The sequence below is a fragment of the Pipistrellus hanaki genome, assembly GCF_964339955.1.
Source record: "Pipistrellus hanaki genome assembly, chromosome: 11".
Classification (NCBI taxonomy): domain Eukaryota; kingdom Metazoa; phylum Chordata; class Mammalia; order Chiroptera; family Vespertilionidae; genus Pipistrellus; species Pipistrellus hanaki.
Window position 1 is genome coordinate 38,576,168 of NC_140513.1, and position 26,529 is coordinate 38,602,696.

The 26,529-nt window shown below is 38.9% G+C and overlaps 1 protein-coding gene across 14 annotated transcripts in view; it reads left to right on the forward strand.

Moving 5' to 3' along the window:
* The window catches only part of TRPM3 (transient receptor potential cation channel subfamily M member 3), a 662,437-nt gene that overhangs the window by 493,812 nt on the left and 142,096 nt on the right, over positions 1–26,529 (forward strand). For all 14 annotated transcript variants that reach the window (XM_084899451.1, XM_084899455.1, XM_084899457.1 and 11 more), the window contains one exon: positions 16,545–16,719. In XM_084899451.1, coding sequence (XP_084755577.1) covers positions 16,545–16,719 — 175 coding nt within the window. The remainder of the gene's footprint in view (positions 1–16,544; positions 16,720–26,529) is intronic.

Here is a 26,529-nt window from a genome sequence, read left to right on the forward strand (position 1 = left end):
TACATACACACACACACACACACACACACACACACACACACCATGATCTTTTAGGCTCCATTATTCACCACATCCTCCATACTCTCACAGTACTCTCTGTAAACCTCTGTTGTAGCACTGGCTCTTTTTGGTAGAATGGTTATCTGTCTACCTGCCTGCATTGGCCCCATCACGTGTAGATTGTGAGCCCCTTGTGAGCAAAATCTGGGTCTCCCTCATGTTTTTCATCCTGTAAATGAAGCACAGTGCCTGGCACATGCAGGTAGGTGCTCAATAAATGTTTAGAGTAAAACTTCAATATTTGGCTTTCTGGCCTTATTTTTAGCTCTGGTTTCTATCCTACAATAGATAAGCTTAGGTATTAAAAGCCATAAAGGAAGGGCAAATAATAAAGCAATAATACCTAGAAAGACTCAGGGAGGATAAATGGATAGGGACATGTCCAGGAAAGGGCCATCGCCCATGCTTCTGTCGTTTGCATGAAAGCGTTCACTCTGGGAAGCTGCACTGTGCTCCTATTCCTGTTGCTAAATCACTTCTGCCTTATGAATTTAGAGAGACTAAGAATATATTTTCTGTAGCTGCCAATGCTAGCATGGCTTCATTATTTCCATTTATGCAGAAAAAGAAATACCTGAAGATTTTGCCCTCATTCTTTAAAGTGATAATTGTCCATGGCTGCTTTTCAGAATAGATCAGGGTCAACCCATTCCGTAGAAATGCATGGCTAACTTCAGAAAGTTAGACAAACATAATGAAAAAACTTGTGCTGACGGAGTATTTTTCTGCCATAATCAACAGTTTTACAGTGGGATATATTATACTTAGAGAAGATAAGGTATCTCATTCTCTAAGGGTCTTATAAAAAAGTGGGCTGAGATTTTAATTTGCTTGAATGGATGAGGCCAGGGAATTTAATCAGAGGACCCTTGAAAACCCCTTCCTAGAATTGAAAATATCTTCCCCATCCCTTCAAAAAAATTATTTGGAGCATTTCAAGCCATTGGAACTAATGGATGTAAGGGTGAAGTTTAATTCATATGGGCTTGCACAATGACTAGGAATAGTGCTCCCACAATGCCTCTAATAGAGTTGTCAGACATTTTAACAGAATAAAAATTAAAAATCTTTAAACCTTGAACCATTAGCTAAAGATCATTAACCCCCAAGAAAAGTGATAATAAAGATGTTATGCCCTATTTTTGACCAAATTAGCAACAGCTGATATATTTTTTTCTGTTTTGGCATCCATTAGTGAAATGAATAAGCAGCTATTCCCCTCACTGAGCAGGCGGTCCCTGTTCTGCAAGGCTAGGTTTCAAAAGCTGCGTGGAATTCCACCTGCTACCAACCCGCAGGCGAACACTCAGATTTCAGGCCAAAGAGTTCATGGTTCTTGGTGGCTAATGAGCCTTGGCGTCTCTGTGTCCAGGCGGGGTTCTGTGGACAGTTCCTGCTGGAATGAGGCCGGGGGAGGGAGGGGTGAGAGACAGGTGCACCTTTGCTAAACAAGGGATGAGGATGGAGGCGTCAGCTTTTCTAGTATCAAACAGATCTGAGCTGAACCTTCCTCATTAGCAGCATTTCTTCCATTCGCAGGCAGTGAGCACTGACTTGGGTGCACATCACAACTTCCTGTGAAATCTGGGGGAGGTCCCGAAGGAAGCGGCAATTAAACTTGGCATGGCTCTGTCCCGGGAGTGTGTGCGGGGCCGGGGCAGGAGCGGGGGGCGGGGGGGGGGGACAAAAAACTCGCTGCCCCTGGTATATGCACTTAGGTTCTGCTTTCCTGGCATGTATGGAGCAGGATTTGTTTCATTCTCTTCATTTATTCGGCTTTATTATTCTAGAAATAAGAATCATTGTAGTGAGTATACATTATTGTTCATAAATTTGGGCATTTAGGAAATGCCACATAGTAAATTTTTTTCTTAATTCAGATAAACCTAAGTCTAAGCCTCCTTTTATCTAGTTTTGGTAAACTCAATCTTAATTTTTATTAGATATATATATATCTCCACCCTCCAGGTCTCTCTCCCTCTTTTCCTCCTCTTCTTACCTCCCACCTTCTCTCTTCTTTTCCTCTCACTCCTCGCTCTGTCCCCTTCCTCTCTCTCTCTCCCCCACCTTCAGTCTCTCTCCTCTCCTCCCTCTCCCTTACCCTGCCCCTCTCATGTTTACAGTATCTCTGGGAAATTGGGAAAGGGCCTCTTAACTTCCCTCAGCCAAGGTTACCGCTGATACAGTGCCTGCCAAGCCTGCTTGGCCGCTAGGGCAGAGGGCCCCGGTGCTCCCGCCCTGAGCAAAGCCGGTGGGATTTCTCCATACCTGGTGTCACCGGTGCTCAGGGTGCAGCAGCCTCAGGTCTGGCACCCCAAGGTGCACTTCACAGCAGTCCCCCTCAGACCAGGTGTCTTTGCTAATCACATCCTCATGGAGCTACATTTGGGTAGAGAAGGCAGAAAATAAACAAAATATAAAGCGTATTCAGCAGCGATAAGTGACAGGGAGAGAGGTATTGCAGAGAAGGCAGTGCGGGGAAGGAGTTGCTATTTCAGGGAAGTGGTGGGAAGGCCTCACTGAAAAGGGGGTGTCTGAGGAAAGACTTGGAGGAAGTGAGAGAGCCAGCTGTGAGGTAATTAGGGAAGAACATACCTAGACCATTTCTAGATGAGGGGACCGCAATGAAAGGTGCTGAGGTGGAAACGTGGGCAACATATCTGAAGAACCTCAGGAGGCCTATGGGGCCATACAGAATGAGCAAGAAGGAGAAAAAGAAATGGCTAAATGCCCCTGGCAGGTCAAATAAGAAGAGACCCAGGAACTGACCATGTTAGTCCCTTCTCCCAGTTCAAGGTTGGGCAGTTTTCTCCTTTTCTCCCCATCAACATACTAGCCTCTCTCTTCTCCCCCTTCCAACAATCAGTGGCTTAGGTGTTTAACAAGTTATTGAGGAAGCCTCTCTTCAGGTCAGCAATGCAGGCCTCCCAGGAGAAATGACAGCCTGCTGTGCCCTTTTTGAATGAGGAGATAGAAAGAGCAATGGAAAACAAAATAGAAAGTAATTATTAACTCCAAAAATGATCTTGCTACACAGAAAAGATATCCTTTACTTTTAGGCATAGTAGCAAGTAGAGAATGCATTAAATGGGATGGAGTGGTTCAGTAGTTGGTTCTAGGGGCTGAGTTGCAAGAGGGGTGCGTATGTTCTGATGAGGACATATTGCATCAATCACATACAAATAGAACAGGTGTCCACGCTTGGCTTACACAGTCAGGTTTCCAACTTGATCACTGGCATGCTCGGGCTTGGCAAACTAACAGGTGTTGCCGTATGCGAGTCATTTTTATCACATTAGTTAGACCCAAAGGTTTGCAAACTATGGCTCACGGGCCAAATCCAGAGAGCCATCTGTCTTTGTAAATAAAGCTTTATTGGAACACAGCCATGTCCATGCTCATTCATGTACCATCTATGCTGCTTCTGAGCTACCATGACAGAGTTGAGCACTGAGATGGTTGCAATAGAGACCCTTCGGCCTGCAAGTCTGAAAATATTTACTCTCTGGTCTTTTGCAGAAAAAGTTTGTTCACTCCTGGTATAGACTTGGAAATAGACTTTTGGAAGCATTACATGGGTGTTTCAGCCCTGCTCCATGGGCTTTCGGTCTTACTTTACTTGAGGGGGCACATCTTGGATTTCACTTCTTTGCACGGGGTGGGGAGGGGGGAGGGAGAGTCTGTTCTCCCTGTAGCTTTATGCCAGGGCAGTGGTTACCAAAGTGTGATCCATGAACCAGAGCAATAACATCACCTGGGAACTGGTCAGAAATACACATTCTCAAATTCCACAGAAGCTCTAGAGAGGGAGCCCAGCAGTTTGTGTTTTAACTGCTCCTCTGGGTAACTCAGATACTTGCTGAACATGAGAGCCACTGCGCTGGAGCGGACACTGACCAGAAGAGCTGAGAACTTGAAAAGGGCGTGTCTTCACACCCCTTGTTGTGATCATTTGCAATACACTGAGTCCTGCTTTTCAGGGCAGTCCATGGAGTGCCGCTTTCTTATATAGCACGTTGGGATAGCCCAATTTTTAGAATGATGGCACTAGCACTTGCAATTACAGTCAAGTGATTTGTGGTGGCAGTAGTAGGAAATAGCCAAGTGGCTGTTTCACACAAACATGACAAAGCAGGTTAAGGAGTTTAAACACCCCGAGACTAAGGACCCAGGGCACCCACTGCCTGCCCCTGGGCCATGAGTGTCTCCTGACTCCTCATCATACATTTTGATGTACTTAAGTGATAGAATGTAATGAGGCACTTATTTATGAGAGATAAGTAGAAGAGTTTTGTTTCTAGCACCATCATGGATATGTTAGAACATGTGAGAAACTAAATCTGTCTTTTCCCCCTCCAGGATTTATGCAGGTGTTGCTGTATTGTTCTTGCTATTTTCCTTCGCTTAATGATCTAATCCTTCCCTGGAGCTTCATCTCTCTGTTTCTAGAGGAATATGTCTAACAATGAACAGCTGTGGTTTAGATGGAGCTGGAAACCTGAGGCCAAGAATCTGGGAAGGGAATCTGTGAGTCTTGGTTTTTTTAATCAGGAGGAGATGCAACAAAGGAACAGTGAGCAAACTCAGACCCCTTTCTAAATATCTGGGGACAGCATCTATTTTTAAAATCTGCTGGATAGTTTAAGACCCTGAGACATGAGAGAGATAGTGACCATAAGTACTGGTTTGTCCATTTCCAGCTTATACCTGTCATCCACACTAACAATTAATGATGGCCTGTTCACCTGCAAGTGTCCTGGCATTTGTATGATAAATCATATGGTCACCTGGTGAGAGACAACCCAGTAGAGTGCAGAGGGTAGACTCTGCATTTCCTAATAGGTTTCTCTTTGAAACCTAGTTCAGACATGCAACTTACTCTGGCCTCAGTTTATTTAACAGTAAAATTGGGATAATAATATCTCTATCACAGGGTTGTTGAGCAGATTAAGTAAGAATGTGCAACCTGCCTGGCCGAGTGCCCAATTCCTAGTAAGTGTTCAGGGCTGCTTCCCCTAAGGGAGAGAGAAACTGCCTTTAAATCATTCACTGCAACCCTGAAATTCACAAACAACCTGGCTTTGGCTCCATTTGTAATTACCATTTTTTACATATTGAAATTGTCATTTATTTAGGAGCTATGACATCAAGAAAATACTTATTTTTCAGAGAATGCCATATTTGCACCTAAACAATAAACTTCTGTTCACAAACTTGAATAGGACACTCAAGTTTGTTGGATGCTGCTGCAAAATGAAGCCAGAAACAGAAATGACAGTGTTGCAATTCATGGTGTTGAAGCTGGAGGAAGCCCCCAAAATTGTACTTCACTCTTGGATGGGACAAGTTTCAAATGACCGAGAGTGGACACAGGAGCCAGGCAGATGAAGATCAAAATATCATTTTGATTAATGATGAAGTTATTAGAGATAATGTCTTAGTATGAAGCCCAAACGGGTTCACCTGCTCACCTCCAACTCCAAACAGTCAATCAGAGGAAAAGTTTGGGTCTACAATAGATACTTTTACTAATGTCACTGACTGGCATGAGGACATGGGGAAAGAAAGAAAGAAAAGAAAGAAAGAAAGAAAGGAAGGAAGGAAGGAAGGAAGGAAGGAAGGAAGGAAGGAAGGAAGGAAGGAAGGGAGGAGCTAAATCCTCCTCGGGGGAGAATTTTAGTATATTAGTTACATCCAATTGAGAAACACAGGTATTAGTCACCACTGATCAGATTACACAGTTCTACATGTGGAGAGTAAGGGAACCATAGGAGACTAGATGTGTCACACTAATGGAGCTCCCTCCGCTAATGGAAACTTGCAACCAGAGGAAAGAAGATACCCCATAACATTGTAGCCTATATTTCTCACTAAGGATTTAGTCACAGTAAAGATTCAATCAGTTTGGATTTGTGTTATCTTTTGGAAAAGATGCCTAGAAATCAAATGAAAATGTATCACTTTTTCCAATGGTTGCTTAGAAATTGTATTGAATACCATTACTAATTATCAGTACCCTTCCTTTGTCTCATATATGATAATGGCAGTCAACTATTTTAATAACTTTGGTGATGGATGAAGATCACTCCTAGCCTTCTATAGCATCTTAGCTGCTAAAACGTATCAATCACCTCAGAGGAGACAGAATTTAGGTTTCCATTTCAGTCACATAGTTCCCTATTCATTTCAACCAGAGGAAGTAACCATTTTCATGGACCTCCTTCCAGCAAGGGGAAGAGGTAAATCTTTGCTTACATCTTTTTCCCCAATGGCCAAGACATGAGACTCCAGCGGGGTCCAATTCTGAGAAGTAGCAAGGCTTCAATTTAAAAGTACAAGACAGCTGAACTGAAATTGCCTGTTCAAGTCCCTAAGAATTTGAACTCTTCCAGACTTAATCAAGATGGACAAGTGAAATGTGACCATCCACCCACGTCACTTAGCATACTCTTCTCTAGGTCCCTGACCACTGGAGAGGCCCAGTGATTAAGACCTGTGAAAGGACACTATGGGGCCAATTAAGTAGCTGTCATCTCCACTTTCAGTAGCTACATCAATAGTATTGAGATATGACACTCAGTTCCTTTATAAACACTGATTTATTCCCATTTCTTCAGCTTTGTAAGTTCCAAGGTATAGACCTTGGGTGTTGTAGATTTTAATTTTATTTCACAAGTATTTATTTGAACTACTTTCTAAGTGAGGCTCTATGAAAACTAGAATGTTGCCTAAGAGGGGTGGGGAGGTCTCTGTCCCAAGGGGTTTATAATTTAGTGGACGAAATGTTCATTAAAACAAGGCAGAATAGTGCTCGCTTCGGCAGCACATATACTAAAATTGGAAAGATACAGAGAAGATTAGCATGGCCCCTGCACAAGGATGACACGCAAATTTGTGAAGCATTCCATATTTTAAAAAAACAAGGCAGAATAAAATAACTGCCAAAAGATATGTAAACAACCACAACAACAGTGGGACTACACAAGAATGAATAGCTAATACTGCCTGAGAGAGTTAGGAAGGGCCTCAGGAATTAGTAACCTCTGACCTGGACTTGGAAGATTGAGTTGGGATCTCTGAGGACCCACAATAAATACATCTTTCTTCCTTATCCAAGTTCTGAACAATCTGAGAAATAAATGAGGTACTTGATAGAATTCAAAATACCACTTTTAGTTGGGGGAAAAGCTAGCACACATGGTTTTAAGTCTGTTGGCTTAGTGGGCTTAGTGACTCCCCTGAGTTAGGTGGAATCTCACAGGGAGCCTTTATCTCCCACCCCCAGCCCACCACACACCTTCTGGGGCAGAACCCCTGGAGGAGCCAGTGATCTCAGGTTTCCTACAGGCAGGCAATGCCAAAAGGGAGATAAGTGAGGCTAAGTGAGCAAGCCTACTTATTCTCAGATTTACCAAAGAGCCAAGTGAGTAAATGAGCTTAGAAAGCCCAAGGATGTGCTCAGGGAAAATCCTCCCCCATGAAAGTAGAAGTAGGAGAGAGACTCCTCTCTAAAAATTAGGATGGCTACTGGGAAGTTAAATAATCCTAGATGGAGGATCATGAAAATAATCTGATGAGGCCAGAATCAGAGTAAACGAGTTCTGGAGGGAGATAAGGCTGAAAATGAAGGTTGAGTCCAGAATATGGAAGTCTTGTCTGTCATGTGAAAGGTTTGGGCTTTTATCTATAAGAAATAGGAATCTACCAATGACTGTTATTACATGGAAGACTGTGCTTATGGATAATAATCAGCAGTGATGTGATAATTGTTGTGAAAATTAGTTAAGTAAAATCTCAGTCATCCACGGGAAAACCAATGGGCATAGACACTGGGTATTTGGCATAATTCCTGATTTCATAAAAAAAAAATTTTTTGAAAATATATTTTATTGATTTTTTTTTTACAGAGAGGAAGAGAGAGGGATAGAGAGCTAGAAACGTCAATGAGAGAGAAACATCAACCAGCTGCCTCCTGCACACCCCCTACCTGGGATGTGCCCGCCACCAGTGTATAATACATGCCCTTGACCAGAATTGAACCTGGGACCTTTCAGTCCACAGACTGACGCTCTGTCCACTGAACCAAACCAGTTTGGGCTGATTTCATAAAAATTTAAATCAGATCTGAGTGCCTTGGATCTTAGGTCAGCTGACTGAGAGAAAGTCGCTTATGTTATAAAAACATTTAAAATTTCTGTGAAAATGCCTGTAATGTCCTCTAACCTATGAAAAATCAGGATATACTTGATTGTAACTTAGTATCCTGCCTTCCTTGCTGTACCCCAAATTTTAGTGATAAACTACTATACATAGAGCTGGGAATGTAAAGATAAACCTACCAGAGAAAAGACATGTCCAAACATGTAACTAATGAGATGAAACTTCAAGACATATGTAAGGTACATACTTATTGGCATGTGCTTTTTTAAAAAAGCAAATGCTATAAAAAAAATAAATAAATGAGAATGGCTAATTCTGCCTAGCAGTGGGAAGTGGTCACAGGAGGAACCTGAGGAAGGTTTGTCTTTGAATCTGGGAATTGAAAGATGAGTATCTAGTTTGTCACAAAGTAGAAAGAACATTCCTCAAGGAGAGAACAGAACCTTTTGCATTTGGGGCAGAGAAAAGAAATTGCAGTCTCCCTTAACTGATGCAAAAAAAAATTTTTTTAATAATTTTGGAAAGGTAAATTAATACAAATACCACCAGCAATATTTCCCTCTTTCTTGCTGTCTGCCTCTCTTACCCAGCTCTGCTCTGCACAGTAGGCTAGGTCTTTGAATGTTTTTTCCATCCATAATTCCCTTGGCTGCTCTGTTGCTTACTTATTTTTGTCAAGAAGCCAAAAGAACTTGTACAGGCTATGGACCTAGATCCTGGCACAATTATGGAGGAGTGTGGGCAAAGTATTAAAAAGTAAAATGAATTAGAAACACTCTGATTACTTTACAATTGAGAAGGCAAAAAATGCCTTTTGATGTGGGTTTTGAACAGAGCAGAGACTAAGAAGACTATTGCTTTGTTTGGGTGAATTTTCTTGTAGACTTAGATCAATTACATTAAAACATCAAGCCTGCAAACAATGGCCCCAAAGAAAATAATGCTGGCTTTCCTTCTTATGAAACTAATACTTGCCTTAAAACCCATGGGATTGGCTGTTGGCTTTCTATTGAAATGATTCATGTGGAATGCTGTTTGGATGTCCTGGTTATACATGGAAAATAATAGCAGAATATTTCAATCAGAGTCTCTAGTCACAAGGGAATAACTGTTTCCCATTGACTGAGTCAAAAGCTAAGTTAGTTTATTAGCATATAATCTACTTGGAGGTGGTTTGTGGTTTATTGATTCTGTTATTTGGCATTTATATGTTTGTCTAACCCACAAAACTCAAAAGACTTAACAAGCTGATTGAAGCACTGAGAAGAGGCCCCTACCCCCAAACAGGAAGTTTTAGCCTTTTGAATATATGAGAAAGGAATTGGGCTTCCGAGGCATATTATTGGTCTGTGTGAGAGACTATTTAAACTTTGGAAGAGCATGTTTCAAATTTCTTTTTCAGAGCACTCTTTTGGTTTAAACACATAAAATACATTTATTTTGCTTTCAATCTTCACGGAAAGTTTATACATTTAAAGTAGAAACATATAAACTTAATAAATGTAAAGAAGAATCTTTATATTTGCATTTGTTTAACCATTTTTGTTGTTATTAAGTGCCAGAATCTATTCTAATTGCTCTTTATAAATAATAACTTCTTTATTCCTCAGAACAACCCTGTGAACTATGTACCAACTCTGTTTGTTAGATACATTTTGGGGATATCAAACTATAGCAAGATGTATTTCTGCACCACTAGAATGTGCATGGTTCCAAATAATACGTTATTAATTTTGTGAAGTCTAGTCATGCTGCCAAAGTTTACAGTAGCAGGAGGTAAAATAGCCCAGTGACCCATGCTGAGAGGGAAAGTGAGAATCACCAAGAAGCCAGCAGTTAAACGAAGGTAGGGGCTAATCAGGAGACTGAGAATGGAGTCTGAGAATAAGAACAGGACAGATCCAGCCCAGTTCCAGACACGCAGCCCACAATCTCAGTCAAAGGGGATACGTGAGAGAGGTCAAAGTTTTCAGAGTGTAGGGTAGAAATGGGCATGGTGTTACGAGAAGTGTTTCCAGGAAAGCCCACTGAAACCGTGGCAAACCCCCATCTGGGGCCCACAATGCCAGAGAGAGAGCAGGCAAATGTCCCAGCCTCATTTGCAAGTCGAAGATGTGCTGCTCTCCAGGAACCAAGGACAATCAAAAGGGAGTGATTGCTCTCTCCTCCCTTGGGTATAGAGCTCTCCAAAGAGAAGATCAAAACCCCTCCTGCTGTTGTGAGGATAAAGTTCACGGCTAACTCCACCCTTGAAGTGAGAGAAGCAGAGCAGCTTTCCATGACCAACCAGGCTTCGAACCTGATCATCAATGTACGCTCCAAAATGAAGGCCCATTCATCTCTCCCAGTCACTCACCTCGGGCCCAGGGTCTTTGCTCCAATTCCAGGAAGGCACATTTGACCCCCTGGAGGTCTGGAATTAAATCAGCATTGAAAGAAGCCAAGTAAGACTGTCCTTCTGTGCTTTGGACATTCAATGATCTGACAGGGGAGTGTGGGTAGGGGAAACATGGATGGGTGTTCCCAGTCCACATGCCACAGTGACCTTGTCTGGTTTATGATATTCCCCATTCAGTTCATTCTCCCAGTCCTGTCCTTTGGCCTCTGATTTCCAGACAGAAAAGTAAAGCAAAAAGACAATATCCTAAATGAAAGCTTGCTGGTGGGAGCTAGTAAAGGATCTCTATGGAAATACCTGCAACACTGATAATTCACAAAATAGATTACTTCAATGATATTCAAAACAAACAGGGGGGAAAAAATGGGACTTGCCATATTAATTCGATGGATTTTATATTCTTAGTTCCCAGGATAAGAAATGCCATACACCATTATTTTTAATCTGTTATCACTGTCTCAGAGAGACATCCCCATTAATCTACACTCTGTGTTTTCCATGTCTTAACAACCTTATATCTCCAGACAGATATTGAGGTTTTTATTGTCAATATAAAATATACATGCTTGCTTATCCTGAAATATTTGTATTAGCTTTCAATACTGGAAGGTTGTGTTTGAAGGGGTTCCATTAGTTAAATACCAATAAGGGAGTTACAGGTGATGACAAGATAAGAGATGTTGAGGATATCAAACTGTAGCAAGATGTATTTCTATACTACTAGGATGTGCATGGTTTCAAATAATACTTTTCTTGGAAATGGGTTATTAATTTTTGTGGAAGTGCTAAAGTGGGTTGAAATTTATGCCTTGTGAAATCCCAACCTCAAGGAAAGACCCCAGTCATCTTTCAAGGCATTTTTTCCCCACTAGAGAACCATAAGTTTCTAAAAGTATAGCATCTTGTGTTTTCACTTTATTTAATAGTGTGTGCATTACTTTATATTTCCAAATACTTTCCTAAGCATCAATTTAGGTGCAAAATTATCATGGCAAAAAAGTGTAGTAATAATGACACACACACGATTGTCTTGCACTGGGTTGGGCACTCACTAATTGAGGACATCATCAAGATTTGCTAAAAGATATTTTGGTTTATTACCCATTTCCAAGTAAAGTCACACATATTCCAGTTATGTTCCTGTTATCTTAAATAGATATTGTATCCTACCTCCAAAATATGAAGGCAATATCTCAAACACCTGTTTCCATAGAAGATTAAGAGCTATTCTAGTGAAAATTAGATGCATTTTTTTCTTGTCATGCCTAGATATTTTCTTAAACTCACTCTGCTCCTTAGAAGCTCAAAGATTTCCAATAATGTTTTGTTTTACAAAGTATAGTATATTAAAATATTCTCTTCTTGAACAATAATATTCTACAGTTGTACATGAATATTCATGCAATGGGAATTTTCCTAATTGTCAGAAGCACCTTAAAATAAATAAACAAGAATCTTTTTTAATGTTGTTAGTTAAACACAACTAATTACCCGCTTTATGTAGTTTTCATAAATCCAGACCACAGAAGAGAGGCACTAAAATTAAGAACATCAAGAATCTAAATCTGAAACTATTTATGGAAAGCTATAGTATTGTGCAAACTTGGGTCATTGCTTTTCAAGTAGGCAGTAAATTAGTGCTCATTAAAATGAGGCAAATAGCTTGACTGCTACTACTCTTCCCATCATGACAGTATTTGCTAATGTCCAAAAAAAAGTGTATTTAAAAAATGCATGATTTTAGGTAGTTGCTGAGTTTTTAATGGCCCCCTTATATAAACCAAATACAAGAGATGTGACCCACCCATTGATTGAATCAACCATTGATTCAAAGGACAGGTCATTAAAGTGAGAAATTGGATGAAGAGTGCATGTTCAATGCTTTTTAATTTTATGCAAAACTTAACTATGCAAATTTTAAATTCTGCTACATAAAATATTGATAAAGTTTCACTATATGCATAATTTCAAATCATATGAATTCTCCACACAAACTTCTAAATCAAGAATCACTTGATTCTAGAGCTGGCAAGGCCAGTGAATGAACTGTGTTTGTGTTATTGCAACATGGCTTTAGCTGTTAAACAGAAATGTCCACCCACCACTGGCAGATTCAGTCTTAAATTGCTCAAGATTTCAGGAAGTCACCTCTCACATAAAACTCCAACTCTCCTTTCTAAGTGACCTATACTGTAATAATCACATGATTTATGGTTAAAGACCATCCTGCAACACTCTATCTATGTAAATATGAACCATTTGCCAACAGAAAAATCAATTATTCCTTAGGCTCATAGGCATTTTGGATCACATATGGTGATGTTGACGTAAAACCAAAGTGTTAATTTAGTTCAATCAAAATTTTGAACATTTCACTACAAAACAACAAATGTTTTCACAAGTGCCTGAACTTATAGATTATGGTCTCATGTCAGCAGAGAGAGAAAGAAATAGAAAAAAAGGCCACATGGAATTTTAAGACATTCTTCCTCACAACACCCAATCTTCAAGACACTTCTGACACATTTTGCTTATTGGGAGCCTGGGTTGAATTGCACAGAATTTATAACAAAATGTGACCAAAGTCTGCAAAACACAATTGATTGGGGCTTAATTTATAATTTGGTCAATCTGATCAACCTGGAATCTTGTATAATATAGCTATTAAATGCATGGCACATGCTCACAGTCTTATGGGCTACATGCTTTCAGTTCCAAAATTGCAAAAGCTGAAGTGTGGAAAGAATCTTACCTCTTCCTGCTTAAACAAATATATATTGCTCTAAGATTAAATTTCTGAGAACTACTGCAAGTCTTTGGTTATAAAGAAAAATTATTGCAACCAACTAAAGAACTAACCTACTTTTCCTGAAAACTAAAAGAACAAGTGTTGCAAAAACCGGTGTGGCTCAATGGATAGAGCGTCGGCCTGCGGACTGAAAGGTTCCGTGCTCGATTCCGGTCAAGGGCATGTACCTTGGTTGCGGGCACATCCCCAGTAGGATGTGTGCAGGAGGCAGCTGATCGATGTTTCTCTCTCATGGATGTTTCTAACTCTCTACCTTCCTCTCTGAAAAATCAATAAAAATATTTTTAAAAAAATAAAAAATAAAAGAACAAGTGTTCACAAAAATTCCCCTGAGAAATCTAGATAAAATAACACCCCCACCCCCAATAATAGAGATTATATTTTTAAAGCTGTAAGTCTAAACAACTATTTTTAGAGACTGGAATGGTCAGTTGGTTTAGCTGATTAAAGTATACATTTGTGAGGATCCTTAAAGACATTTATATTGAACTTTTTTAAGATAAAGAAAATGATAGCCCAGCTAGTGTGGCTCAGTGGTTGAGTATCATCAACCCATGAACCAAGAGGTTACCAGTTTGACTCCCGTCAGAGCACATGCCAGTGTTGCAGGCTCAATCACCAGTAGGGGGTGTGCAAGAAGCAACCAATGTTTCTCATCAGTGTTTCCATATCTCTATCCCTCTCCCTTCCTCTCTAAAAGTCAATAAAAAAACATATTTTAAAGTAAAAAAAAAATGGCCATGGCCTTTACTCTCTGAAATCAATTATACATTTGTGAGGAGCCCAGCTATCATATATATATGCCATTCTTTATATTTTAAAAAACTTTTCTTTTCTAATGAAGTCATATACTACAGATATTATTTTGTAAATTTGTGAATTTCTCTAGATAATTTTTAATATTCTATATCTAAAATATAATTTAGAAAAGGACATGTGAACCGAAGAAACAAAATCAAAGAAGAGAAATGGAGGGAGGAAAGAAACTTGTAGATTGTACTTCCTCCTGGAAAGTTAAGCCAATCAATGAAAATAGCAGTAACATGATATAGTTTCCCTGGGCATAAAGTTTTGTTTGAAAGCCCATCCCAGAACTTGTCTGACAGGCTTCAGTGAGCTTCATAAAAGAACACAAGCCCGTGTTCTTTGCCAGTATGTCAATGTGTTTCACTTAGGTGGGGTTATGGAAGAAGCCATTAGCAAGTTGTTCATGAATAGGCATCAGAGATCCACAAAATCCTTGAAATTATATACAAATATTTTTGTGACTGTCCATATGTACAATTATTTTTCTGGAGAATGAGTCACTAGCTGTCAGATTCATGAAAGTATTCAAAGATCCCAGTCTCTAAAAAATAGACTTAGAGGTTAATGTCCAAAGAAGAATTTAATGTTCAAATTTCAAGATGAATGTACTTAGTCCTCATAATCAGCAGCAATGGGGGCAGATCTTCATCACAGACACCCGAACAGAGCTTCCAACAATCTTGTGTGGGAGTCATGAAGGGCTTCTGGGTCAAGGGGAGCAATATGACCTTTCACATCCTTCTTGGATTTAAAGGAGTAACTCTCAAAACTTCTCCACACACAGAAAACTGATGGGACCATGAGTTCGTTCTCTCTCTCTCTCTCTCTCTCTCTCTCTCTCTCTCTCTCTCTCTCTCTCTCTCTCCATTTCCCTCTGAGGAACAAAAAGAAATCTTGGCATCTTGCCTTGAGCAACAATTTTCTGGGTGTTTTTTTTTAAAAAAAACACTTGATTTAAAACAGCACACATTTGTGTGTAACTGGCATTTTGAACCACTCCTTTAAGATGAAAATCAAGCCATGAAAAACTGATTTAGAAGTAAAGCAGATCACACACAAGTGAAATAAAATCTCTTATTAATGGAGCAAGAAACCAAACCCCAAACCATTATTTCTCACAGGGAAGCAGTTTCTTGATATAAGATAAAAACAAAGCAAAAGGAGGAAGAGAGAGAACTGAGATGACTAAAGGCTAATTCTAATTCCTATTTATAGAAGTGGTATAGAATCTTGATTAGTTCTCTTTGAAGATAACTGCTTTGTGTACCTACAAAACCATCTCATTATCATGATACTGCTCAATAACCTAACTTTTCTGAGAATGCTGAATGAGAAAATACAAAGTGATACCAAATTGAATAAAAGGACATCATTCAATGAATAAAGATGATGCTTGACATGACACTTAAAAATGAATTTGATTTCTTTCTCATGCCTCTTATGGACATTTGTTTTTAATATTTGTCTTTAATATGTTAGGTTGGACCATATGTAAGTACTGATATTAAGGCAATTTTTACTTGAAAATATCAATATATTTTGGTACAGCGTGCATAGTTTTAAATCCTTTAAGAAAGATCTGTGAAACCACTGAATTCTGCAAATGTTTACTGACCATCATGTGCCTGACACCTTGCTCAGTAGTGAGGGATGCAATAGTGGCAGATGGCAGATGCCATGTCCCCTGATGACTATTATGCTGTTTAGAATCAATAATCAGGCTGATCATTTATGGTCAGAAATAAACCCATTACTCAGTGGTTGATTCAGCAAGTTAAAATATGCCATCAGCTGATTTTCATAGTCTTTAATCAAAAAGAATCATTTAGGCATTACCACTGTGATGAGTTCCAGAAGGTGGCAATTTAACTTCCCATTTTTCCTATAACAAACGGAACCATTGAATACATACAAGACTTGCTTAAGATCACCTTTATCTTCCAATCCTTGGCTGCTGGTCGGATGTTTAATCTAGTGATCAGTTCCTTTCTCTCCTCTCACTATGCCCTCGCCTATCAAGTATGGTCACCAGTGTCTTAACTGACCCCAGCACCCAGGTTATTGTTGGGAAAGAGCAAAGTCGGCTAGACTTTCTGGGGGGAACATTCTGCCAAAGGGCTTCCTGTAAATGTTCCCTCAGTATTTTTATCCCCTCGTATGTTGTTACCTCCCCCTGTGCTCAGTAATTTTAGTTTGTGCTTTTTGTTTCTCTCTTTGTTTTTTTTTTGTTTGTTTGTTTGTTTGTTTCTTTGGTTTGCTGGCTTTGTGTTCTTTTCTCTTTTTTCCTTTTCTTTTCCTTTTTTAATGCAGGAATCGGCCAAGGCGTTCCAGTGGTGGCGCTCATTGTGGAAGGAGGACCCAATGTGATCTCCATTGTCTTGGAATACCTTCGAGACACCCCTCCCGTGCCCGTTGTTGTCTGCGATGGGAGTGGACGGGCATCCGACATCCTGGCGTTTGGACACAAATATTCAGAAGAAGGCGGGTAGGTAATTTGCCAGGCCCCATAGGGGACCTATGAGTGCAAAGCTTGTGTTCCAAGCTTGGAAGACATGGGAGGCTGGTGGGAAAGAGCCAGGGAACATACTCAAAATGTCCTATGAAGCGGAATATTCTGTAAAAGCTGTGCTAGCCCACACTAATGATGGAGAGGATGAGGGGAAGAAAGGGGCCTTTGGGCCTTTCTCTTTTCTTCATTAGCACAGCCAATCTGGACCATTTAGTGCAGGTTTGTAACTTGGGGGAAGCTGGGATATGCCACTTCCAGGCTTGGCCACAAACACCAGCATCACTAAACTGGTGTACAAATGCTAAATGTTTACAAAACCAATTGGCAGCCTGTGCTGTCAGATCCCTCTAAACTGGCTTGGAAAGGGGAATCTCTGTAAAGGCAACCGCTCTGGCCCTATCTAAACACCTCTTAAATCCCTCATGTCCTTTCCTTTATCTGTCAGCCCCCCGTGCTGCTTTCAGTAATCCAACGTCCCAGCCCCATGGAGAACTTCCCTTCCTGGCCCTCTTCTCCCCCTGAGGTTCCATCCAGCGAGTTGTGGGGTCCAGCACTCATAGATTACTAGATGAAAGTAATTTATTTTCAAGATGTGAATGAGTTGAAGGGGAAAACTCAAGGGAGACATTGAAGTTTTAAATAAGGAACTTCCTAACCTGACCAATTCTTCTAACACATGAAACCAGAGAGAGAAAGGAACCCCAGAGAAGATGGGGGTCTTGTATTCATACCTTTAATAATTCTATAAGTGTTTACTCTGGGCCATGCACTGAAATATAGAAAATAACATACCATTTCTACCCTCAAAGAGCTTGCAATAGTGTGGCCAGTGTGGCTCAGTGGATAAGCGTTGACCTGTGGACCAGGAAGTCATGGTTTCGATTCCTGGTCAAGGCACATGCCTGGGTTGCAGGCTTGATCAGAGTAGGCCTGGGGCGGGGAGGGAGGGAGGGCAGAGGGAAGAGGGGTACAGGAGGCAGCCAACCAATGATTCTCTGTCATCATTGATGATGTGTCTCTTTCTCTCCCTTCCTCTCTGAAATAAATGTCTGTCTGTCTGTGTGTGTGTGTGTGTGTGTGTGTGTGTGTGTGTGTGGTTTAAAGCACTCACAGTAAATCTAGTAAGTACCGTATTTTCCGGCGTATAAGATGACTACTGTGTTCTAGTAAAAAGCCTGCTCAGATTGGCCAGAGTCAGAGAGGTGGTCTATTAAAAAAAGAACTGGTGTTGCCTCAGAAGTGGGGGGTAGTCTTATACAATGAATATAGGCCTAAACCTATGTTTTAACTGTAAAATTAGGGGGTCGTCTTATACGCCGGAAAATACGGTAGATAAGTTTGTAATTATAATAATAAAAGTGACAGGTGAGCTTGTCTACTTCACAGCACTTCCCCCTCCACCTCTGTCACCCAGTCTGCCTTAAAGTAATGAGATGCAGCATGGCAGCCCAAGGCCATCTTTTCTTTCCCCATTCTTTCCTTTTCTCAGCCAGCAGCCCAGCACAGGTGAGCCATTAAATTGTCACCCTCACCTGGCAAGTGCGTGAACCAAAATATACGAGAGGAGGAATAATAAAAAGCATGGGGCCTCTAGCGCAACACTGCAAATACTGATAGTTATTTTAAGCCCTGTTAAAGCTTTTGATACTTTTCCTAAAAGCTAATTTTTTAAAATATACTTTATTGATTTTTTACAGAGAGGAAGAGAGAGGGATAGAGAGTTAGAAACATTGATGAGAGAGAATTATCGATCAGCTGGGGATGTGCCCGCAACCAAGGTATATGCCCTTGACCTGAATTGAACCCCGGACCTTTCAGTCTGCAGGCTGACGCTCTATCCACTGAGCCAAACTGGTTTTAGGCAAAAAAAAACAAACAAAAAAAAAAACTAATTTTTATAAGCACACAATTGAAGTTTGCTTACTAGCAAATTTAATTAAATTACTTTTCTTCTTTGATAGTAAATATTGGCCCACTTCATAACTAAGGGGGAGAGAGAGAGAGAGAGAGAGAGAGAAAGAGAGAGAGAGAGAGAGAGAGAGAGAGAGAGAGAGAGAGAGAGAGAGGGAGGGGAGAGGAGAGAGAGAGAAACATTTGCCCAAATGCCTGCATATCTATTACCAACAAAATCCTCAACTGTGCTTTGCTTTAGCCAAAGTTCTCATTGATTTAAATATAGCTATTTGTTCCTTTTTCTGAAATAACTAAAGAATTGATGCAGTTTTTATCTTTGGCTTATTTTTTGCTTCCTAGTGCTTGCAATTATTTTGTTGTATTTCCATAAAGTAGGCATAAGTTTGGGTTCACGGTGCATGTTCCTTTTCAGGAAACTAATGAAGAAGCAAGGTGTCTGCCTCGGCATTTCAGGTTTTCTTGGTCTATACACAGTGAGAGTCTAGCTAGTGTCTATTTTTGTCATTATTTGGGGTTGTGTACCTTGAAAATGTTAAGATATTTGGTAAGTTATCCCTCCTGACTCTGTTTTAATAACAGAGAACTGTTATACATGTTAGAACTGGGCGGGACTTCATATTATCTAACCTAGGAGACAGATACATAGAGAAATTAAATGCTTTGCCAAGGTCCACAGCTCATGATCCCAGATCAGGGTTCTTTCAGGCGTATTATAAATTCCCAGGAATGGGTTTTTTGGTATGTGCTTCAGTGTTTCTCATATGGAGGTACTCTCCTTTAAACACTTCAGTTACCCTCAGCTGCCTCTTTGTATTATAATTTTCTGATTTTTTTTATTATTCTGTGTATTCCAAAAAAATAAAACCAGTGCATTCCAAGCTGATCAATCCAAGTTGTCAACCAATGTCCACACTGATCAACTCTCCATCATGTGAATTCTTTTCCTTAACTAACCCAGATCATTATGCCCAAGCCTGAAAATTAAGTCAGAAATCCCATGCCCCTTTAACCTTAATTGTCCATTTTAGTTTTAAAACTAAAGTTTAGCTTTAGTTCTCATTATTCTATGGTCAAAATATGCAAGAGCACAATCTATATGGGATCTATATAAACACATGAACCATGACTGATTATCAAATATGAAGTCATGCACATAACTAGTGTGGAGAGAAAGAATTAAGATATAATCTTGTATCTTGGGAATTATTTAAAGCTAAAACCTTAAGGTTTCAAATAAATATTTATAGACTGTTATGGTTAAAAGTATGTTCTTGCTACTCCAGGAAAGCTATTATACATTTATCATGATAAAATGAGTTTGGAATGTTTCCATGTGCCATCTGAATAACTGCCAGAATTAATCGCGCTTATTTAGCTTGAAATGAAGTTGTCTAGCCACACATGTGCAGCCAATTAAAAAAATTATTTCCGAAGAATATGATTTTGCAGTAGTGTGCTGCTTTCTCTACACTAAAAAAAAGAATTAGCCCACCTAGACTTCATTCACCAAGGAGGATTTCTTCTTTTATTTCTAGCAAAGCCCAACAGAGTTTGGTACATGGTTCACTATAAATAAATGTGAATGCGTAACTATTTTTATATAAACAAACGGACCTAAATATGTATGGTTGTACATGTAGAGTTGACTATAGGAAACATACATCATTTTTACTTTTCAGTTACTTTGCTGATTTAAATATGATTAAAAATTTTTACTTATAGGTTGTTAAATAATATAGGCCCACAAACTATAATATAAATGTGCATATCCAGCTAAGTAGCTTATTGTTTTATTTTCTTAAAGGTGTGAATAAAATCTTCATCTCTCCATTTTAATCTTTGTGACCTTGATACCAGGCCTTTAAACTCTCTGTTATTAAACCACTTTCCATGAATTGGAATTTAAAAGGGAATTTCTTTGGAAGCAAATTATAATTGGCAAAACTAATTAGCTTTTGTAAATGAGATTACTTGAGGAAGAAAAAGATATGACTGATCTATCAAAACACAAATGGGGTTAGCCGAAACCAGTTTGGCTCAGTGAAAAGAGCATCGGCCTGCGGATTGAAAGGTCCCAGATTGGATTCCGGTCAAGGGCATGTACCTTGGTTACGGGCACATCCCCAGTAGGGGGTGTGCAAGAGGCAGCTGATCGATGATTCTCTCTCATTGATGTTACTAACTCTCTATCCCTCTCTCTTCCTCTCTGTAAAAAATCAATAAAATCTATTTTTTTAAAAAAAAAGCACAAATGGGTTTAGATAAAATAAGAGACAATTACAATTAAATACTTACTTTTATTTTTGTCTTTTTTTTTTTTTCCTACCTCTGCTCTGTGGCATACACTACCTGAAAGAAATGGTTGAACTTTTTTTTATTTCTTATTGCTGTGCTGGATTTTCTATTTCCCACCTGTATAGTTTAGAAAGAGTCATAAGTCACTATCCATACCAATTTCATTGCTTGAGAAATATTACCAAATTTTATTTCTGAGTCGTAAATTGCTAAACACTGTGAACACAAATAGATTAGTGCTACCTAAGTAGCATTACATTCAATAATATAAATTTTTAAATAGTAGGATTCTACTTTATGCTGTTTGACGATACCCAGGAAAATAACCAGTCAGGAAGACTTTGCAAGCTTCAGGTGGCTAGAACTGAAGATATGACTTTGCCTGGTAATTGTCCACATAGATCTAAGATTACAGGGAGATTAGTCAGTCAGTGAGCATGTATGGCACAGGTGAAAAATGTCAGTGTGAAAAAGGCATCTGAATGAATGAATGTGTTTTGAGATTATGTCCCTCGTTCATCTAGATGTGTTTATTTACTAGAGACCAAATCCACAAAAAATTCATGCAAGGGTAGGCCTTACTTCCCCTGGCTGCCAGTACCAGCTTCCCTCCGGCACCCGGAATCTGGATTTCCCTCCTTCGGCCACAGGCAGGCACCTGGGACCCACTGGCTTCCCCATGGCTCCCTCAGGCACCTGGGGCCCTGGCTGGCTTCCTCTTGGCCGCTCGCATGCACCCAGGACCCAGCTGGCTTCCCTCTGGCCCAGGAAGGACATCTGGAATGACATTGGGTCTAATTAGCATATTACCTTTTTATAATTATAGATACTTATGTTTGTCCCGAAATAATCATCTGCATTTACCATTTTAAAACACCCAGGACAAGAACTACAGCTTTTAAGTAATCTGTTCATAACTTTTGGAGAGTCATCTATGGGGCAAACACCAAAAGACTGATAGTGCCTTTTTTTTTTAATTGAATATATCTGACATATAATATTGTGTAAATTTAAGGTATATAATGTGTTAACTTGATACATTTATATATTGTAATATGATTGCCATCATAGCAATAATTAGCACCTCTACTATATTGCATAATTATCTTTTCTTTTTGGTGGATGGGATCATTAAGTTTTAACTATTCACATTGCTATGTGCCAGTAGAATTTGTATTCCATAGTGTGATGAAAAAATAAGCAATGGCTTGCTCTTGAGAATGGGAACAGATAATACATTCCCAACAAAAATCTCATTATCCTGTTTAAAGGGAGCTTACTAAAGGTCCCAACAGTTTTTGGTTAGCTGAGGTAAAGGCACAAAGTAGAGATTAAAAAGGAAAAATATGATGCATGGCTTCAAATTATAAAACTATATCCCAGCAGAGATGTGACACAAGTTTGTTTCTCTCCAAAGATATATCCAAATGGCCAAAGACAGGAGAGAGAAAATTAGTCATTTTAGAAGCGCAGGTGTATTCCCTAAGACATTTGTTTTGTGCCGTGAGCACTAATGTTTTTTGCTGCTCAAGAGATTTCCATCTGAAGCTGAAGGATGTCACAGCCCTCTCATTTGTCTCTATAAGATCTGCTGGAAGAAAGTAATTGATAGTGATGGCTTGTATGCCAGCATGATTTAGATGTAATTGGAATGTCAAGTGAGAAAGAAGGAAACAAATATCAAGCTTGCTGACTTTAAGTGTCCATTTTGTTTCTGTCAATTTCATCTTACCCGTATCTCTTCTAGAATATTCTATAAGAAGGCATGTGCAAACTTGATTCTGGTTTAACTTTCTCAGAGGAAAGTTGGAAACATCTTCTATACACAAAGAATACTGGTGGCTTTATTTATAGAAGTTTTGGTTCTATAAACTGTTTTCCAAGTTAACATTTATTGAGTGATTATTATAGTCATGGAACTGCTAGAAGATGAGCAAGACATGACCTATCGGGTCTCTTTAATGGAGATTAAAACACAGACATGAATAGAGATAACTAGGAGGACACAAGCTATGACGAACAGAAAGTATCACAGAAACGTAGAGGACAAAGTACTTGAGTTTAACATTCCTCATGAGAATCTCTTCAGTGGAACTTTGTTAGTTTATCCACAAAATAACAATAAAATGTAATCACTCTATTGCCTCCTCTCCTTTTCCATCAAAAAGTGGATCTAAACTAAGTCAGTATGAATGACCAAGAAAAAGCTTTATATATCTTATAAAACTCAACATAGAAAAAAATGATCAATCTGAATGGAATTAAAGGCAAGTTGGTAGAGGGGTTGAGTTCTATGAGACAGTGTGGTGGTTTTTTGTGTGGATATGTGTGGTTTTTTTTGTGTGTGTGTGTGTGTCTGTGTGTGTGTGTGTGTATGTCTGTATGACTAAACTAAATCATATATAGTTAACTTGTATTTATAAATTAATCAGATAAAATACATTTAATCATGTATCATTAATTATATATACTAATTCATACAATTGTATGAATACATGTTTGTATTTAAAATTTGAATGAAAACTTAAAGATAGGACTGATAACAAGAATTTTCAATCAGTCAATCACCAGATTTTTTTTTTGAATATTTGTTTTAGGCAAGAAGTAGACCTTTCCTTGAGACTTATAATCTCATTTGAACTAATATATTGATAATAACAAATAATTTTCAATTAGATGTTGGTTACTGAGCTCTAAAAAGGCAGGAAAAGGCTTAGGTTTGAGTAGAGGGTAAAAGTTTATAGAGTGATTATTGCAACTTGTGTGGAATATATAAAGATATAGATATATAAATACCTGTGTTATTATATCCAAGTTCCACAAAGCTCGAGTAGCTTCATTGATTTAGGAAAGTACAAAATAAAATAAATACTTTTGTGTACAGTTTGATATTTGATCCCTCTATGTGTGTCAACATGGGGAGAATGAAGCATTGGTTTTATAAAAATTATCTAGAGTTCATGGGGGAAAGTACTAAGTGGAGGAAAATATTTTATTGATCTACAGTGGCTAATTGGGTCTCTACAGTGATTAAATTCACTTTAGAATTGCTCAACTCCAAGTTAGGAAAATGTGGCCCTAAGCAGCCACATCAGAAAAACACAGAGGTGAATAATTGATTATAATCATGAAATCCTTTCTAGGAACCAACTTTAAATAGCTCATCAAAGCCGAGCAAAGATTTCAAAGGCATCTATTATGTTCCTCTAAGATTTGCTTAGGTAACTTTTTGGCTACTTATTATACAGAAAACTTTCAAAATAAGCATGTGCTCATTACACTTCAGCATACCCAAGAATCAGTTGGAAAAAGAAACACAAATTCCCCTAAACATCCAGGTTCGGTGTCCCTGAGCTGGGATGCAGGAATATGCATTGAAACCAAAACCCCAGGAAATTCAGATAAGAGTCGTCCATGGACCACTTTCAGAAATTCTTTTAAAGTGCAAAAACATTAGATTCCTTTTATACTTCTCTGGTGTGTTCAAAAATAGCTTCTTCACTTTCTATGCCTCATGGGCATTCTCCTCACACAAGTCCATGCACTACTGCCACAAGTGCTTTGTACCCTTTGCCAAATTTTGTCTGTAGAACCCAGTTCACTTGAAAAGTTTATTTAGTATAAATCACCTTCTTTCTTTATCACAGTTCACAGTTGTTCTTGTTTCCAAACATCTGTCAGACTTGAAAATGTTTCCTTTGAAAAGAAAGCTATACCACAAAAATACTCACAATAGAGTTCTCTATTAGTATTTTTATTTACATGGGTTTCTTAAAGGCATTTCATTCATTTATTTTTTTAATTAATTTCTGAATGGTTCAAAAATATATGACCAATTAAAAAAAGAAAGAAAAAAGTTGAGAAAAGCAAAAATATTTAAAACTGGTGATAGTTGAATGTAAATGATTTAAATTTGAGAGGCCATTGATAGTCATTAGGGCCAGTAAGTTTGGCATCAGAAGGTCCTACCTCACTTTCCTTTGACTTTACAATTTCAATGGACAACCATTTAAGAGGCACAATATCCCACTTCCCTGTAGTATTGTTTTTCACTTTTTAAAGTCCCTAAACCCCTTCTCCAATGAAATCTCATCTAGAAGTATAATATATAAAACAGACAAGATAAAGGTTTATTCTGATGAAGCTGGAGTGGAATACCTAGACTACCGGTTCTCAATTTTATTTTGCATCAGAATTGCCCAGGGACTTATTTAAAATTATATTGCTGCCCTGGCCAAATTGGCCCAGAGGTTAAGGCATTGGCCTGTGGATGGAAGGGTCCTGGGTTCAATTCCGGTTGGGGGCACATACCTCTGCCGCAGGCTTCTCCCTGGCCCAGGCCCTGGTCAGGCTCATCTGGGAGGCAACCAAATGATGTGGTTTTTTTTCACATTGATATTTCTGTCTGACTTTCCCTCTCTCTTCCACTCTTTCTAAAAATCAATGGGAAAATATCTTTGAAGATTTAAAAAACAATTTTTTTAAAAAATTATATTGCTGAGCCCTGGCCAGTGTAGCTCAGTTGGTTGAAGTGTCCTCCCTTACACTGAAAGGTTGAAAGTTCAATTCTTGGCCAAGGCTTGTACAGGAGGCCACTAATCAATGCTTCTCTCTCTTTCTCGCCCTTGCCCTCTACCTAAAAAATTTGGTGAACATATCCTCAGGTGAGGATTTCAAAAAAGATCTGGGGGGAATAGTAAGATGGGGGGAATGGTAAGATATGTACACAGATAATAATTTAATTTAAAAAAAGAAAAAAAAAAACATTAAAATATAAATAAATAAAAATAAAATAAAATTTAAAAAATCTAAAAAAAGGAAAAATATCATATTGCTGAGACCTATCTCGGATTTTCTAATTCAGTACATCTGATTAAGGCCATGTGATTTGCATTTCAGAGAAGTACCCAGGAGATGCTGGTCTTTTGGTCCAGGGACCAGATTTTGAGAACCTCTGTCCTAGAGCAGTCCTCTCTCTGCCTGGCTCTCACCCACTAAGGCAACTCTGGAGCTCTTCAAAATACCAGGGGCTTCTTTGTAGAACCCAGTTGAAGACCATTAATTTACAGGTTGAGTCCACTTCTCTTTTCTTGGTCTCAAGTCTCTGAATTCTGGCCTCGGCTTCTCTTTAAAGCCATTTCAATGAGCCTCGCATTCACCTAGCACCCAACTGAACTGTTCTCTCCACTGCTCTCCAAGCACAAAATGCTACTACAGACATCTCTGCCTTTACATGAGATGTACCTATGCATTTTCTTCTTAGTGTTATTTTTTTAAAATTTTTAATTGAGGTTTATTTGACATATAATATTAATTTCATAATGCAACATAATGATTGAATATTTGTATACCTTGAGAAATTATTATCATCATAAATCTGGTAACCTTACAGATTTATTTTTAAAAAAAATTTTTCTTGTAATGAAAAGTTTTAAGATCTACTCTCTTAGCCACTTTGAAATAGGCAATATGACATATACATTTCTTTACCCACTTCATTGGTAGGAAAAAAAAATTCTGAAGTTCAACAAACATAGCCTTCCTCTCATGAAAAGAAGTAATGAGGGCTTTTAAGTC